Consider the following 18,107-nt stretch of genomic DNA (forward strand, 5'->3'; position numbering starts at 1 on the left):
CAGTTTCATTCTTTTATATCAAGTTGTCCAATTTTTTCCCAATATCACTTACTGAGGAGACTATGTTTTCCCCCATTGTATATTCTTGCCTCCTTTGCCATAGCTTAACTGACCATATAATTGTGCGTTTACTTCTGGGCTCTCTTCTCTGTTCCATCGATCTATGTGCCTTTGTTGTGCCAGTATCATACCATTTTTTAAAAATTAGTTTTATTCTGGTATAGTTAACAGTGTTATATTGGTTTCAGGTGTAAAATACAGTGGTTCAACAATTCCATGCAACACCTAGTGCTCGTCACAAGTGCACTCCTTAATCTCCCCATCATCTATTTTACCCATCCCCCACCAAGCTTCCCTCTGGCAATCACCAGTTTGTTCTCTATTTTCAAGTCTGTTTCTTGGTTTCTCTCTCTCTCTCTTTTTACCCCTTTATTCATTTGTTTTATTTCTTAAATTCCACATATGAGTGAGATCATATGGTATTGGTCTTTCTCTGACTGACTTATTTCACTTGGCATTATACTCTCTAGCTCTGGCTATGTTGCGGCAAATGGCAAGATTTCATTCTTTTTTTTTTTTTTTTTTTTTTTATTTGGCAGAAAGACACAGAGAGAGGGAACACAAGCAGGGGGAGTGGGAGAGGGAGAAGCAGGCTTCCTGCGGGAGCCCAATGTGGGCCTCGATCCCAGGACCCTGCGATCATGACCTGACCCGAAGGAAGACGCTTAACGACTAAGACCCAGATGCCCAATTTCATTCTTTTTTTATGGCTGAGTAATACCACCTTTTGTTTTTCCATTCATCTATCGATGGATACTTGGGCTGCTTCCATAATTTGGCTATTGTAAGTAATGCTGCAATAAACATGGGGTGCACGTATTCCTTTGAATTAGTGTTTCTGTACTTTTTGGGTAAATATCCAGCACTGCGATTACTGGATCATAAGGTAGTTCTACTTTTAACTTTGAGGAACCTCCAAACTGTTCTCCAGAGTGGCTGCACAAGTTTGCATTCCCACCAACAGCATGAGAAGGTTCCTTTTTCTCCACATCCTTACCAACACATGCTGTTTCTTGTGTTTTTGATTTTAGCCAATCTGACCATACAGTTTTGGTTATTATCTTGTTATGTATCTTGAAATCTTGAATTGTGATACCTCTAGCTCTGTTCTTAATATTTCTTTGTCTATTTGTCTTTTGTGGTTTCATACAACTTCTAGTATTATCTGTTCCAGTTTTGTGAAAAATGCTATTGGTATTTCGACAGGGATTGCACTAAATCTACAGATTGCTTTGAATTATCTGGACATTTAAAAATATTAGTTCTTCCAATCCATGACCATGGAATATCTTTATATTTGTTTGTTCATCTTCTATTTCTCTTATCAATAGAAAATTGTGAACTATTAATAGCCTACTACTGACCAGGAGCCTTACTAACAACATAAATAGTTAATTGATACATATATTTTGTATGTTAGATGTATTATACACTGTATTCTATAATAAAGTAAGATGGAAGAAAGAAAATGTTTTTAAGAAAATCATAATGAAGAGAAAATATTCTTATAGTACTGTACTGTAAAAACTCCACGTATTAGTGGACCCATGCTATTCAAACCCATTTTGAAGGGTCAACTGTCTTATCATCTAAGTCATTTAGTATCATAAATGAATATTTCTCGTACACCTGTCAAAGATACTCATTTCTTCAACAAACACATACCAAGTACTTATTGTGTGCCTCTCATTTTCACCCTTTTTAATCTGTACTCCGTTCTTGTTCTTGGGAGTTCAGCCAAGGAATTCAGAGCTTCTACAAAGTACCCAAAGTACAAGAACAAAGATTGGTCTATCTCTCAGAATAAGCATAAATATTAAGTACTTACTTAAATGTGGCCACTTTGTTAATGACATTCTCTAAGCCAGTTTCATTATTTTCCTGTTGAAACAATATTTTTGTCATTTTTACCTTCATGTTATGACTTATCCTTCTCTTATTGTGAACTGAAATACATTTCAACAACATTCTGGAAGTACTTTGTAAGCAATAAAAAAAGATCAACTTCTAATATAAAAAAAAATGAGGTCTGAAGCCAATTAGCTTTGTTTTGAGGAATCAATTTCTTAACAGAAATAAAATATATAAATAAACTGCTTTCAGGAGAAATTTTATCTAAGTCTGCCCCCATATGTATATACATACAGACACACACACACACACCCGCCCAACAGTTCAGAGAAAAAGAGCTTTCCTTTATGTAATTTGTTCATCATCCACATCATTTAAGCACATGTCTATGCTGTACCAATACCTAAAACCAAGGTTATAACATAAATGGGACCTAGAGCAAAATACAGGTAGATGCCCAAATATACATTTGATTCTGGCTTCTGCATTATAATAATTTTCTGATTGGCTGGAACTTTTCCTTAAACAAGTAATTTTTTTTTTTATGAGGTCATTTAAAATCAGGATAAGAACAAAATCAAGATACCAAAGCAAGCTCACAGATTCCCATAGTTGTGCAAAAATTATGATATTTAACCTCCTTTAAAAATAATGCACTTGGTGGACGCTTGGGTGGCTCAGCTGTTGAGCTGCTGCCTTCGGCTCAGGTCATGATCCCAGGGTCCTGGGATCGAGTCCCGCACTGGGCTCCTTGCTCTGTGGGGAGCCTGCTTCTCTCCCTGCCTCTACGTGCCATAATGCCTGCTTGTGCTCTCTCTCTCTCTCTCTCTCTCTCTCTGACAATAAATAAATAAAATCTTAAAAGAAAATAATAATGCACTTGGGATAAGCAATGAAGTTAGAGTATGCCCTAAAGCTTTCTTTTTGCAAAGTATGGTATGTACATCACTAGTGGTATGTGAAATTATTTTAGGTTGCACATAGTTATATATTCTTAAAATTTTGAATTATTTTAATATGAATTAGGAAAAAAAAAATCCAGAATCTAAACCTACTATTTCACTGATAGGATTGCCTAGAAAGATGCTAAGAAAAAAATGTAATTTCGGGGTGCCTGGGTGGCTCAATCAGTTGAACACCTGACTCTGGATTTCAGCTCAGGTCATGATCTTTTAGGTCATGAGACTGGACCCCACATTGGAATCTGCACTTGGTGGGGAGTCTGTTTGAGGATTCTCTCCATCTACCCCTCCCCCCACTCTTGTGCTCATGGGCTCTCTCTCAAATAAATAAATCTTTAAAAAAAAGTAATTTGGTCTTGGGGTGCCTGGGTGGCTCAGTGGGTTAAGCCTCTGCCTTCAGCTCAGGTCATGATCTCAGGGTCCTGGGATCGAGCCACACATCGGGCTCTCTGCTCAGCGGGGAGCCTGCTTCCCCTTCCCTCTCTCTGCCTGCCTCTCTGCCTACTTGTGATCTCTGTCTGTCAAATAAATAAATAAAATTTAAATAAGTAAATAAATAAATAAAAAGTAATTTAGTCTTAAAATGTATTAATAATTATAAAATTGGTAGATGGATATACAGAAATTAGGAAGGTGTTATACCGAATGGTTAGTTTGAGAATCAGTTAACAATGGAACTGGAAAAAGATACAAATATTTTTTGGGAAAAGCGACCAATAGTCCAAGCTTATCTCTCTGCTTCTCCAGAACACCTTGATGGTAGATAAGTCTAATCCTCTTTTAAGAATCATTGTTCTAGGTGCCTGCCTTCAGCTCAGGTCATGATCCCAGGTCCTGGGATCAAGCCCAACATTGGGCTCTCTGCTGGGTGGGGAGCCTACTTCTTCCTCCCCCTCAGTCTGCTTCTCTGCCTACTTGTGATCTCTCTCTCTCTGTCAAATAAATAAATAAAATCTTTTAAAAATGTTTAAAAAAATTAAAAGTAAAAAAAAGAATTATTGTTCTAATTCATAATTAGAAATATGAGACTCATAGTCTTTAGGACTAGTACTTTGATTATCAGTATACACAAAAATGTAAGTATCACCTGTGGTGGCGCTGAGAATGACACTGAAGGCCCCAGAGGCAGCAGAGACACTAACACAGGCTCGCTCTGGGATAGAGGAAGACATCAAGCCTGGAGTAGATTACCAGTGGTCTAGAATGCTTCTATCTAACCTACCTTCCTTCCTTCTCCTGGAATCAGTCCTGTCTGACAGTCTGATGGCTCCCCCAGCTTTTCCAAACTCCCTCACCATTTTCTCTCACAGGCAACATTCCTAATAAACCCTTACATGTTTTATCTTGACATCTGCCTGCATCTTGGAAGATCCAGACTAATACATTACCCAAATAGTATTTCATGGAGCTCCTTTTTTCTCTAGAGAAATTTTATTTTAAGGTAAACAAAAAGTCAAGGAGTTTCTTATTCTAAGATGTTTTCCAAACAGCTATAATGTTTCTAAAATGTTCCTACCCAAAAGTTCAGAATTGAAGTTTATACCACTAAAGAATGGATAGTTGTAGATTTGCAAAACTTGCCAAATAGGTTTTCCTCAAACTTCAAAGTAGTTTCCAATTAACAAAAAAGGAAAAAAAATTCCATCTTAAGGTGAATGGAGTAAAAAACAATATTGGACTTACATTCTCAGGTAAATTTTTGGCAATGGCACTATGTGGCATGGGTTCAATACAAAGCAAATGAATAATTTCTCTCATTGTGACCTCTTCTTTGGTTACATTTCCCACTCCAGGTACATAACGCTCTCCTATACAAACAATGAAAAGAGAAGTAAAACAATTATTTTCTGTTTAAATCTCTTCTACCAGGAATACTTATACACAGAACAAGGCAGTTAAGTCCATGAGAGAGTGACCAAAAACTATTTGCACATGTTCCTAAAATCTGAAGAAGTCTTTATGTAAAAGTCAGAGGAAGAGAAATGAAGAGATCTAAAGAACACAGGCTTTTTTGTAATTTATACAAACACAAACACACATAAGTATACATACACATACTCACACATTATAAACAAGGCCCCTCAATTAAATTAGCATGTGTTTCTAAATCAAAAAACAAAGTACATGGCACTGAAAGAGCAGTGGCCATTGTTGAACAAGAGCTTTTCGAGACCTTCAATTTTGTCTCTACTTATTATTTTAAGAAAGAACAGTGAAAACTCAAAAACAAAATACTTAAAATAATATGTATCAGGAATGACTGGTGTTGCTAATGCCCACATGATCACACTTCCATTTTTCATTTCAATAAACTGCCAAATGGAGAGAGAAAAACAGCTAAGTTAACTATGGGAACTTCACCGGTGTCATATCATCTAATTCTAATTGCCTAAAGAAGGCCTACAGTAACTGGCCTTATGTAACGACTGATTTTCAAAACAACATATATACCAAGTCCTATGATATTTATAACGACAGAAAACTTTTGCCTAAGAGATTTGATAAATTCTACACATTAGCCAAAGAATGACTTTTTGTGAAATAAATTCATTTCAAACAGATCACTCCTCTTAACATATGTAAAGCACTTTGTAACTTTCAATTTTCTTTACTAAAACAATACCCCAGAAGTTCAGTGTTAGAAGGAACTTTAGAGACCATACATATTAGCCTCAAATTTTACAAATCAGGACTCTGAGACCCAAAGAATATAGATGGCATGCTCTAGATAATCAACATATTATAAATAACAATAATGATGTATAATATATAGTAACATATAAATAACTAATAATACAATGTATAATATAACATGTAATTACTATAGAATATTATATAATTATATATATGTTAATTATACATATATAAATGATATATATTAAATGTTGACTCCTGAAAGCAATGAACTTACTATACTCAAGAATATAGCAAACATGACAAACCATAAGTGACTCTTAATCTCACAAAACAAACTGAGGGTTGCTGTGGGGAGGGGGTTTGGGGGGGGGTGGGGTTATGGACATTGGGGAGGGTATGTGCTATGGTGAGTGCTGTGACAAGTGTAAACCTGGCGATTCACAGACCTGTACCCCTGGGGCTAATAATACATTATAAAACATTTATAAAAAATAAAAAATAAATAAATAAATAAATAAAATTTAAAAAAAAGAATATAGCAAACATGAACTAAAAATCAAATCACATAGGAGGAAAAACCCAATAAATCTGGATAAATGCAGTAACAGAAAAATAATAGTAGCAATAATAAAACCTTTATTTAAAAATATAAAATAGCAAAAACATAATACAATACTAGAAATTCTTCATATAGCATTCCAAGAACAAACATTAAAATTTCCCTCAAGTTTTTATAATTTAATAAACCATAGCATTAATTTAAAAATCTTTTACACATTTCCATCTCATTTAGCAATGAAGGTTTATCATACTTCCTGTGGAGACAAGCAGCCAATAAATAATTAACTCTTTCACAACAAGTAAAATGAACCCATGTTCTCAGATTTAGTTAATGGCTAGAATCCTCACTAGGAACTACTAATGTAAAGCCATGTCTGCTGCAGTAAAGTAAGAAATAACAGCTAGAATGAGAAGTTTAGAACTTTCACTTAGCTGATAAAACCAACAGACTATAAAATAGAACATAAAAAAATAAAAGTATGGCTAATATTTGCACAAAGTCATTTAACAGAATGACATGATGAAAATATATTTTATTTAAACCTATTTTACACTGAAATTTCATATGTAAATAGGATTTTTAGCACTCAATGTATAAATATTTTTCATCTACATTTCTAAGTAGGATAACTGTATTCCAGACCTCTACAAACATGACCAATTATAAATCAGGTATTGAAAAATAAAGATATAACAGAGCTGTGCTTTTTCAAAAGCTGGGTCTCTAAATATATCACTCATATTAGTCACATTAATCTCTAATATTCTATGCTATGTTTGGGAGATGAGTAAAATGATAAATTATAGTTTTTATTAATGTTCTCTCTAAAAAGAACTCATATCCTATTTCAAACATGTTTTAATCTTACCTACAATATAGATGAGGACTTGAAGCATTTCCTCTATTAATGTATTATATTGTTTAATCAAATCCTATTGAATCAAAAAAGAATAAATTAGTTACATATGAACCAAAAGCTTTCGTAAGACATAGATTTCTGGATCAGGGTCATGGCCTATGCAGTCCAGTATTTTCTTCCGGACTACAACAGATTATTAGGTGAATAATTCCCTTATCTGACATCAAATTCCATAAGGTTCACAATAACTGGCAAATAATAACTCAATAAAAATATTACTGTTTTCATGATCATTGCCATATAGCCTTAAGTCAATAAAATAATTCTAATGACTTCCTTCTTTTCTGGGTTGGTGGGACAGTGGCTTCAAACAATAGATCCCAGTTACAGTGACAGTAGCTTTCCTTAATACACCTCTTATTTAAGCAATATAGCAAATTAAATACTCATTTTTCACTGAGTATAAAATGACTAAAAATTAGCTTTATATTTTATATCCTATTCTTTGGTCCTTTGCAACTAACTTCTAATGTAAAAGCATAAAATAACATGATGCATGAATTCAAAGTAAGGTAAGGACTCCTTTATAAGTTCATATCACATTTCAAAGCACTAAAGGTATAATGAAACTGTATAAGACAACAAATAATAAATTGTGAAAAATGTAACAATAAATGAAGAATATCCTTATTAAACAAGAACTCTGACAAAAACAGAAAAAGGTTGAAGGACTAGAAAGATACTTTACTATCAGAAAGGATCAGCCTCACTGCTAATTAAAGAACTACACCTACAAATGAAAGACCAGCTTTCACCTACTGCTTCAATGAAGATTAAAAATACCAGTGTCATTACAGATGTACACAGTGGTAGACAGGGTAAATCTGAGTGACTTTTCCAAGAGCAATTTGACAATCTGTATTAAGAGTCTTAAGAAAGAGCACACTGTCTTCATCGGCAAATCTACTTCTAAAAAGTTATCTTAACAGAATAATTAGGCAAGTGTTTAAACCGTAAGGTTCAGAGACATTTCTGAGACCAAAACACTAGAAAACCTCTTCAGCAATAGAGGACTAAGATATAATGTAATCATATAGTACAATAATATGCAGCCATTAAAAATTATGATGTAGGGGCGCCTGGGTGGCTCAGTCATTAAGCATCTGACTTCTGCTCAGGTCAAGGTCCCAGGGTCCTGGGGTCGAGCCCCGAGTTGGGCTCCCTGCTCAGTGAGAAGCCTGTTTCTTCCTCTCCCACTCCCCAACTTGTGTTCCCTCTGTCACTGTCTCTCTCTGTCAAATAAATAGATACATAATCTTAAAAAAATTATGATGTAAAAAATGATGTGCTTGTATATTTATTTAATGACAAGAAAACATATAGCATAATATCTCATTAAGCAGAGAAAGCAAATTACAAAATAGCACATACAAAATGATCCGATTTTTGGGCTAAAAACAAACAAGACACCAAAACTTAAGTGATCATTTCCAAATTCAGTAAAGTCACAGGATATAAAATCAATGTGCAGAAATGTGTTGCATTTCTGTACATCAACAATGAAGCAGCAGAAGAAGAAATCAAAGAATCAATCCCATCTGCAAATGCACTGCAAACAAGATGATACCTAGGAATAAATCTAACTATAGAAGTAAAAGGTCTGTACTCTGAAAACTAGAGAAACATTTATGAAAGAAATTGAAAAGGATACAAAGAAATGGAAAAGCATTCCATGCTCATGGATTAGAAAAACAAACATAATTAAAATGTCTATACTGCCCAAGGCAATCTACACATTTAACGCAACCCCTATCAAAATACCACAAGCATTTTTCAGAGTTAGAACAAACAATCCTAAAGTTTGTATGGATCCACAAAAGACCCCAAAGAGCCAAAGCAATTCTGAAAAGGAAAAACAAAACTGGAGGTATCATGATTCCAGATTTCAAGCTATATTACAAACCTGTTGTCATCAAGACAGTATGGTATTGGCACAAAAACAGACACATAGATCAATGGAACAGAAGAGAAAACCCAGTAATGACTCTCAACTCTATGGTCAAATAATCTTCAACAGAGCATGAAAGAATATCCAATAGAAAAAAGTCCCTTAGGGGCCTGGGTGGCTCAGTTGGTTAAGCAACTGCCTTCAGCTCTGGTCGTGATCCTGGAGTCCAGGGACCAAGTCCTGCATCGGACTCCCAGCTCCCCGGGGAGTCTGTATCTCCCTCTGACCTTCTCTCCTCTCATTCTCTCTTTATCTCTCTCTCTCTCAAATAAATAAAATCTTAAGAAAAAAAAAGAAAAAAAGAAAAAAGACAGTCTCTTAAATCGTGTTGGGAAAACTGGACAGCATCATCCAGAAGAATGAAACTGGACCACTTTCCTAAACCATACAGAAAAATAAATTCAAAATGGATCAAAGACCTTAATGTGAGACAGGAAACCATCAAAATCCTAGAGGGAAACGCAGGCAGAAGTCTCTTTGATCTCTGCCATAGCAACTTATTAGACATGTGGCCAAAGGCAAGGGAAACAAAAACAAAAATGAATTACTGGGACTTCTTCAAGATAAAGAGCTTCTGCACAGCGAAAGAAACATTTAACAAAACTAAAAGGCAGCTTTCAGAATGGGATAGTTGCAAATGACATATCTGAAAAAGGGTTAGTATTCAAAATCTACAAAGAACTTAACAAATTCAACCCCCAAAAAAACAAATAATCCAGTTAAGGAATGGGCAGAAGAGGGGCATCTGGGTGGCTCAGTTGGTTAAGCGTCTGCCTTCCGATCAAGTCATGATCCCAGGGTCCTGGGATCGAACCCCACATTTGCTCCCTGCTCATCGGGGAGCCTGCTTCTTCCTCTCCCTCTGCCTGCTGCTACCCCTGCTTGTGCTCCCCCCCCCGCCAAGAAAATAAATAAACAAAAATCTTTAAAAATAAAAAAAGAAATGGGCAGAAGACATGAAGAGACATTTTTCCAAACAAGATATCCAGATGGCTGACAGACACAGGAAAAGATGCTCAACATCACTCATCATCAGGAAAATACAAATCAAAACTATGATGAGATACCACCTCACATCTGACAGAATGGTTAAAATTAACAACACAAGAAACCATGGGTGTTGGCAAGGATGTGGAGAAAGGGGAACCCTCTTGCACTGTTGGTGGGAATGCAAATGGGTACAGCCACTCCAGAGCTGTTTTGAGGTTCCTCAAAAAGTTAAAAATAGAACTACTGTATGATCCAGCAATTGCACTACAAGGTATTTACCCAAACAATAAAAAATACAGATTTGAAGGGGTATATGCACCCTGATGTTTATAGCAGCATTATCAACAATAGCCAAATTGCCCATATGTCCATCAACTGATGAAAGGATAAAGAAGATGAACAATGGAATATTATTCAGCCATCAAAAAGAATGAAATCCTGCCAACAATGTGGATGGAGCTAGAGTGTATTATGCTAAATGAAATAAGTCAGTCAGAGAAAGACAAATACCATATGATCTCACTCATTTGTGGAATTTAAAAAAGAAAAAGATGAGCATTTGGGAAGGCAGAAAACAGAAAGGAGAGAGGGAACCAAGCCATAAGTGACTTTTTTTTTTTTTTTTAAGATTTTATTTATTTGACACAGAGACAGAGAGGGAGAAAGCACAGGCAGGGGGAGTGGCAGACAGAGGGAGAAGCAGGCTTCCCCGCTAGGCAGGGAGCCCAATGCAGGGCTTGATCCCAGGACCCTGAGCCAAAGGCAGACACTTAACCTACTGAATCATAGATACCTGCCATAAATGACTCTTTTTTATTTTTCTAAAGATTTTATTTATTTATTTGACAGAGAGAGACACAGCAAGAGAGGGAACACAAGCAGGGGGAGTTAGAAAGGGAGAGGTAGGCTCCCCACAGAACAGGGAGCCCAATGCAGGGCTCAATCCCAGGACCCTGGAATCACAACTCCAGTCGAAGGCAGACGCTCAACATCTGAGTTGCCCAGGTGCCCCTGTAAGTGACTCTTAATGCTGGAGAACAAACAAAGGGTTGATGGAGGGGATCAACTAGATGGGTGATGGGTCTTAAACAGGGCACTTGTGATGAGCACTGGGTATTGTATATTAGTGATGAGTCAGTGAATTCTATTCTAGAAACCAATATTGCACTGTGTAACTAATAACATTTAAAAAAAAAGTGATCATTTCTAGGAGGCAGGCTGTTTCACATGATTTTTCTTATTATTAATCTATATATTCTAAATTTTTTAAAAGAGTATATGTGTGAGGGGGTAGGAGAAGAGTAAATGAAACAAGATGGGATTGGGAGGGAGACAAACCATAAGTGACTTTAATCTCACAAAACAAACTGAGGGTTAATGGGCGGAGGGGGGACCTCAAAAAAACAAACAAACAAAAAAAGAGTATATGTGTGCATATGTAGATAGATATGCATGTTGTATGTATGTGTGATTTTTGGAAATATATCTAAAGAAAAAATTCTAAATATGATTAAAATTGTTAACAAAAATATTTCCTTTGGAATTTATTCACATGTCCATTTCCGTTCTTACCTGGTCTTTTGTGGATATAGTCTTATTAAAAGCATCAGCAAGTTCATACCTCTGAAGTACCAGTAACAAGAACTTGTTGGGATCCATTGAAGATGCACCAATCTGTGAAAGAAATGCAGCATCATAGTTCTACATGTACTGAATGAAGAAACATTTGTCTCTAGTAGGACTTCAGAAATAGTATACAGTCTGCAGAAGATAATGTAGTAGTCCCTTCCATTTTTAGTTTTAACAGTAAGAAAATTTTAAATAAAGTTAAAAATAATTATAGTATCTTTTCTCATTACAAGGGATCTAAGAAGGAAAGTTAAGACATAAATATAAAAAGTAATTTCAATAGGTACCTGAAGCATAATGATATCTTTATCATACATTTCTTCTCTGCATTTAACATCTTGGTAATAAAATACCTATAAAAGGTAGAAGTTACAAGAATTATTTTATTTTAAACAGAATCCTCAACAAAAACTTTTTAAAAACTTTCTCAAAATGAAAAATTCCAAGAACTCCTTAGTGGGGAAAAATTTTAAATCTCTGAATTATTTTAAGGGATTTGTGAGATTTTGAAGGAAATATGGCATGAAAATACTTCAGAGTTTAAAATACTCTAAATTGGGGCACCTGGGTGGCTCAGTTGGTTTGGTTAAGCATCTGCCTTCACCTCAGATCATGATCCCAGAGTCCTGGGACCGAATCCTGTATTGGGCTCCCTGCTCAGAGAGGAGCCTGCTTCTCTCCCTCTCCCCTTGTTCTTCCTCCCAGCTCATGCTCTCTCTCTCTGTGTGTCAGATAAATAACCAAAATGTTTAAAAAGACAAAAAACAAAAAACAAACAAACAAAAAAGAAGGGTGGTGGGAAGACTACATGTCCCCAAGTAAGGAAATCTTCAGAAAAGACCTATACTAATGGACAGGTTTCTACTGGCTTTCATTTAATCTATCTACTCAATAGGATAGAAGAACAAAAGTCTATATGGTTACCAGAACTTTCATTTCTGAGTTTCTATAAGAGAACAGGAAATAGCAAAATCCAAAAAGGAAATAGTCAGCAAAATCTAGGGACACAGGTTAAAATCAAAAAAGAAAGAACAATCAGAGAATGAACATACTCATAAATGTAAACAGGACTTGCCATACCTGGCTAATGAGAGAGAGCCCATTTCTTCGCCACATCTCAGCAACAACCTGGGCAACCAATACCAGACAACGCAAAGGATATTCCACTAGTACCTCTACTTGAAAGTCCTCCTAAAATAGATGAGCAATTTTGTTATTTTTCAGAGGGCTTGGCTGTGTCTCAAAGTTATGGCACTACACAATCCTCAGTTTTCTCATCTGTAAAATGGATGGACCTGAATGAGTAATTCGAAGTTCTTGTGATTCAGATTTCAATGTACTTATAGAGAGACATAAAAGGATGAAATTCAGGTAGGTTTCAAAATTTTTCTTCCCTCTCATCAACCAAGAGGTGTTTAGAAATAGGACATGAGTAAATTAACGCTTAATAGAGTCACTTACAAAAGGCACAAATTCATGCAGTCTTGAAACAGCTCCCAGCCTGCTTAAACGCACATGAAGACCTAACGTTATTAAAAAAAGAGAGAGAGAGAGAAATCAAAAAAGAATAAACCCAGTTTAATTGTCTCATTAACTCCTCAAGTTTAGAATCTTATGAGATGGAAATGTACATTTATTGAGTTTAGCAATGCAAACTTTTGATTTCTAATTTTGAAACACAGTAATATATTAATATTACTACTATATAATATCCTATATTGTGCAAGATGTGCTTATATATTATGTAAAAATAATATGCTGCCAAGATATTTTCTTATTCTGCTCTTAAATAAGCATAAAATAAATGAAAACTAATTTAATCATTTCTTTTTATAAAAATAGAAGTGACATAAAAATCATGTCAATTACACCATGTACAAAATTTAACCAAATTAATCAAAAAGCTACACACAGGAGCTAAAATTATAAAATTCTTAGAAGAAAATAGGGAAAAGGCTTCAATACGTTAGATTCAGCAATAATTTTGAAGGACACTATCAAAAGAGTAGAAAAGCAATGCACAAAATGAGAAAATATTTGTACATAATATATCTGATATCTATCTCCAACAACAAATAAATATGATTAAAAAACTACAGAGGACTTGAATAAACATTTCTCAAAGAAGATACAAACATGGCCAAAGGAAAAGATGCTCAAGAGTCACTAATCATTTGGGAAATGCACATCAAAACCACAATGGACTACCACTTCATTCATTAGGAAGGCTATTTTTAAAAAAAATAGAAAATAAGAAGTGTTGGTGAGGATGTGGAAAAAATGGAATCCTTGGGCACTGCCAATGGGAATGTAAAATGAGCAGTTGCTATGAAAACGAGTATGGGGGTCCTGGGTGGCTCAGTGGGTTAAAGCCTCTGCCTTTGGCTCAGGTCATGATCTCAGGGTCTGGGGATCAAGCCCACATGCGGCTCTCTGCTCAGCAGGGAGCCTGCTTCCTCCTCTCTCTCTCTGCCTACTTGTGATCTCTGTCAAATAAGTAAATAAAATCTTTAAAAAAAAAAAAGATAGAAAATGAGTATGGAGTTTCCTCAAAAAATTAAAAAGTAGAATTACCTTATGAGCCAGCAATTCTACTTACAATACATACCACAAAGAACTGAAAACAAACAGATACTTGTACACTCATATTCACAGTAACATTATTCACAACAGCCAAAAGGTGGAAGTAACCCAAACATCCATTTGTGGATGAATGCATAAACAAAAGGTAGTGTATACACACACGCGCACGTGCACACACACACACACACACTATGGAATATTATTCAGCCTCAAAAAGGAAGGAAATTTGAAAAAAAGGAAGGAAATTCTGATAGATGCTATAACATGGATAAACTAAGGATATTGTAGTAAATGAAATAAGCCAGTTTTTTTTTAAAGATTTTTTTTTTTTAAAGATTTTATTTATTTTTTTGACAGACAGAGATCACAAGCAGGCAGAGAGGCAGGCAGAGAGAGAGGAGGAAGCAGGCTTCTGGCCGAGCAGAGAGCCTGATGCGGAGCTCGATCCCAGCACCCTGGGATCATGACCTGAGCCAAAGGAAGAGGTTTTAACCCACTGAACCACCCAGGCACCCCTTTTTTTAAGATTTTTTATTTATTTATTTGACAGACAAAGATCACAAGTAGGCAGAGAGGCAGGCAGAGAGAGAGGGAGAAGCAGGCTCCCCGCTGAGCAGAGAGCCTGATACGGGGCTCGTTCCCAGGACCCTGAGATCATGACCTGAGCCAAAGGCAGAGGCTTAACCCACTGAGCCATCCAGGTGCCCCAAAATAAGCCAATTTTTAAAGGATATTGTAAGATTTTAATTATATGAGGTACCTAGAGTAGTCAAGTCCTAGAAATGGAAAGTAAAAATGTGACTGCCAGGTACTACAAGGAATGGTCAGGATTGAGGCATTGTATTGAATAGGTACCAAATTTCAGTGGGGAAAGATGAAAAAAATTCTGAACATGGATGGTGGTGATAACTGCACAACAATGTGACGTACTTAATGCCACTGTATATACAGAGGAGAACAGAGTTGGGGGAATTGGAGGGGGAGACAAAGCGTGAGAGACTATGGACTCTGAGAAACAAATGAGGGTTCTGGAGGGGAGGGGTATGGGGGGCTGGGTGAGGCTGGTGATGGGTATTATGGAGGGCACGTAATGCATGGAGCACTGGGTGTGGTGCATAAACAATGAATTTTGGAACACTGAAAAAATAAAAGAAAAAAGAAAAAATTTTAAAAATGGTTAAAATGATAAACTTTGTATCATATGTATATTTTACTACAATTAAAAATATGTATGTAGGGGCATCTGGCTGGCTCAGTCAGTAGAGCATGCAACTGTTTTTTTTTTTTTTAAGATTTTATTTATTTTAGAGAGAGAAAGGCAAGCATAAGAAGCAGGGGGTGGGGGAGGGAGAGGCAGGGGGCAGTGAGAGAGCCGGGCAGAGAATATCAAGCAGACTTCCCACTGAGACCAATGAGCCTGCAGACCTGCTCAATCCCATGATCCTGAGATCACAACGTGAGCTGAAACCAAGAGTCAGACACGTAAGTGACTGAGCCACACAGGCTCCCTGGGTATGTGACTCTTGATCTCAGGATTGTGAGCTCAAGTTCCGCATTGGGAGTAGAGCTTTATGACTTCCCAACTAACTAACTAAATTAGAAAGCTGCTATCAATATTATTTAAAAATAAATTAATTAATGCACTTAAAGAAAGTTGTTTTAAAAAAAACTGACAGGGCCAATTTACATGGAAATGCAAATCAAAGAATGATTAAATAAAATTTATGATTTCTTTCTTTTAGTGGTGAAAGGAACAATGACACAGACAGCACATTGGTGTAATCAAGCAGAGAGGGTGTTAAAAACCAGTAACAATGTGTGTTAACCATACTTCAATTAAAAAAAAAAAAAAACAATGAGAATTTAAAAATTTGAAACAACAATAAAACAAAAACAAACTAGCAACAAGATTTTGCTATATTTAAGTCTGAGTGGAAGATGAGTTACCAAGTTAGTCCTTAAGTTTATATTACAAGGATCCATTAGTTGATCCAGATAAAAAAAAGGCCCGGGTTCACAAGCATCCTTAGATAGATGTTATTTGAAGGACAGTGACAGTTCTTAACTGCAGTATCTGATCTGAGTATGTCTGTACATACTGAGCACAGAACAAAAACAGAAATAATTCCACTACCCTGAATATCTAAAAAACAAAGCTAATAGAAACCTGCAAAAAACGAACACTCACCAGCAAGAGTCCTAGAGAGTGGCAGATGTATGCTTACAAGATCTTCAGATACTCTGTAGGACTTAGTTTCCAGAGTATGACCACACAATTGTACTACTGTCTTACTACTAGATATAAAACTTGTACTGCACCTCATCACAGCTTTGTGACATTCTTTATAAGCCACAAGTAAGAGCTCTTCCTAAAAGAAAAATAAAAATGCAAATAGATTAACAAGTTACTTTCCTATACCACTCAATAAATATAAGCTAAATATAAGCACAAATATATATAAATAAGCAAAATAATATAAAAAATAATATAAGCACAAAATTATTTTATGTACAGCAGGGACACCTGCAGAGGATCTGCAAACTAGGTGGAAATATAAGACAGACAGACAGACGCAGACATACACATGTGCCCTATTGAAGTAAAACATTTTAAGTACCATGTAAATGGTACAAACAAATTAAGAGGGAGGAAAAAGAATTATAAACAACTGGGAAGACATATTTATGAAAGCATTTTTGGGTGGGGTCTAAAAGAATATGCAGAATTTAAGTATGGGGGAAAAGATGACAATAGGTGGCAGGAGAGGCAGAGGGGGAGGGAGAGAGAGGGGCAGGGAATCTCAAGCTGACTCCGCACTGAGCCTGAAGCCCTGCGTGCTCCCATGATCCTGAGATCATGCTCTTGCATGCTTGTCTCTTTCTCCTCCTACAATAAATATAATCTTAAAAAAAAAAAAAGAGTCATGTGCTCTCCTGACTACTCTCTCTCTAAAATAAAATCTTGTGCTCACTTTGGCAGCACATATACTAAAATAAAATCTTAAAAAAAATAAAAGAGTCACATACTCTACTGACTGAGGTGACAGTGGCATCATAAGCAGAGATGGGGGTAAACAGAGAAAAAAGGGGAAGTCCAATTCCTGTTCAGTCACCGTGGAAGAATAAAAAACTAGATAAATTAAAGGATTTATGGATGAAATTAATGAGCAGTTAAGCTGGAAATATGCCTTGGCAAGTATGTAAATGCACTGATTATGTCTGAAGTGTAATGATGTCAATACAACTGCTTCAGAAAGAATTAATGAGTGTTACTGAAGATGACAGATTGGAGAGGGTAATGTTAGAAGACAAGGGAACCAAGAGAAAGATTACCAAGAAGTCTAACTGTAAGGGGACAGGGTCTTAACTGTGTTGGGGGCAGTCAAGGCAAAAGAGAAAGAACACACAGGAAATAAGTTAGAATTATAAAGTATATTTAGAATAAGGAAAATTCAAATTAGGATAGTATGCCAGGGAGAGAAGAGTCAAACTGACTTTTCAACACCGTGTCTCTTACACTAATTTTATCCCAAAAAAGGGATTTTATGAGCAAATAAATTAGGAATATTCCACTTAGAAATGAGCACATTGATTATTTAAAGGGTTTGAGAAGTTCAGTGGCATTTTAAAAAATCCTATTTGAACTTGTTCAACCTAGCATTTCTCAATTTTATGTGAACACAGAACTTTCTCCCTTGAAAAATCTGTTAACATCTAACACACAGAATGCAGTGGCTCTGAGATTTTTCTGTGTGGATGAATGTATGAATCACAGTAAACAAGGGAAATTGAGAAGGGAAAGTACAAGACGGAAGTAGAAAGAAATGATGACAAACCAATTTAATATACTTTGAATTTGAAATATAAGTATAAGATCTAAGCAAGGATATCTAGCACATAAACAGAAATGATATTATAGCTTAGAACAGTCATCTCTGCAGTTTTTTTTTTTTTTTTAAAGATTTT

The 18,107-nt window shown here is 35.8% G+C and overlaps 1 protein-coding gene across 2 annotated transcripts in view; it reads right to left on the reverse strand.

The window, feature by feature from the left end:
- The window catches only part of LOC111158765 (ubiquitin protein ligase E3 component n-recognin 1), a 145,604-nt gene that overhangs the window by 67,184 nt on the left and 60,313 nt on the right, over positions 1-18,107 (reverse strand). For both annotated transcript variants that reach the window (XM_022521027.1, XM_022521035.1), the window contains exons 15-22: positions 16,330-16,510; positions 13,020-13,081; positions 12,639-12,749; positions 11,846-11,911; positions 11,502-11,603; positions 6,941-7,004; positions 4,557-4,681; positions 1,889-1,941 (exon numbers count right to left, since the gene is read on the reverse strand). In XM_022521027.1, the coding sequence (XP_022376735.1) occupies positions 1,889-1,941; positions 4,557-4,681; positions 6,941-7,004; positions 11,502-11,603; positions 11,846-11,911; positions 12,639-12,749; positions 13,020-13,081; positions 16,330-16,510 (764 nt within the window). The remainder of the gene's footprint in view (positions 1-1,888; positions 1,942-4,556; positions 4,682-6,940; positions 7,005-11,501; positions 11,604-11,845; positions 11,912-12,638; positions 12,750-13,019; positions 13,082-16,329; positions 16,511-18,107) is intronic.

This window comes from Enhydra lutris, unplaced genomic scaffold (assembly GCF_002288905.1).
Source record: "Enhydra lutris kenyoni isolate GAN:26980312 unplaced genomic scaffold, ASM228890v2 scaffoldscaffold4, whole genome shotgun sequence".
NCBI lineage: Eukaryota > Metazoa > Chordata > Mammalia > Carnivora > Mustelidae > Enhydra > Enhydra lutris.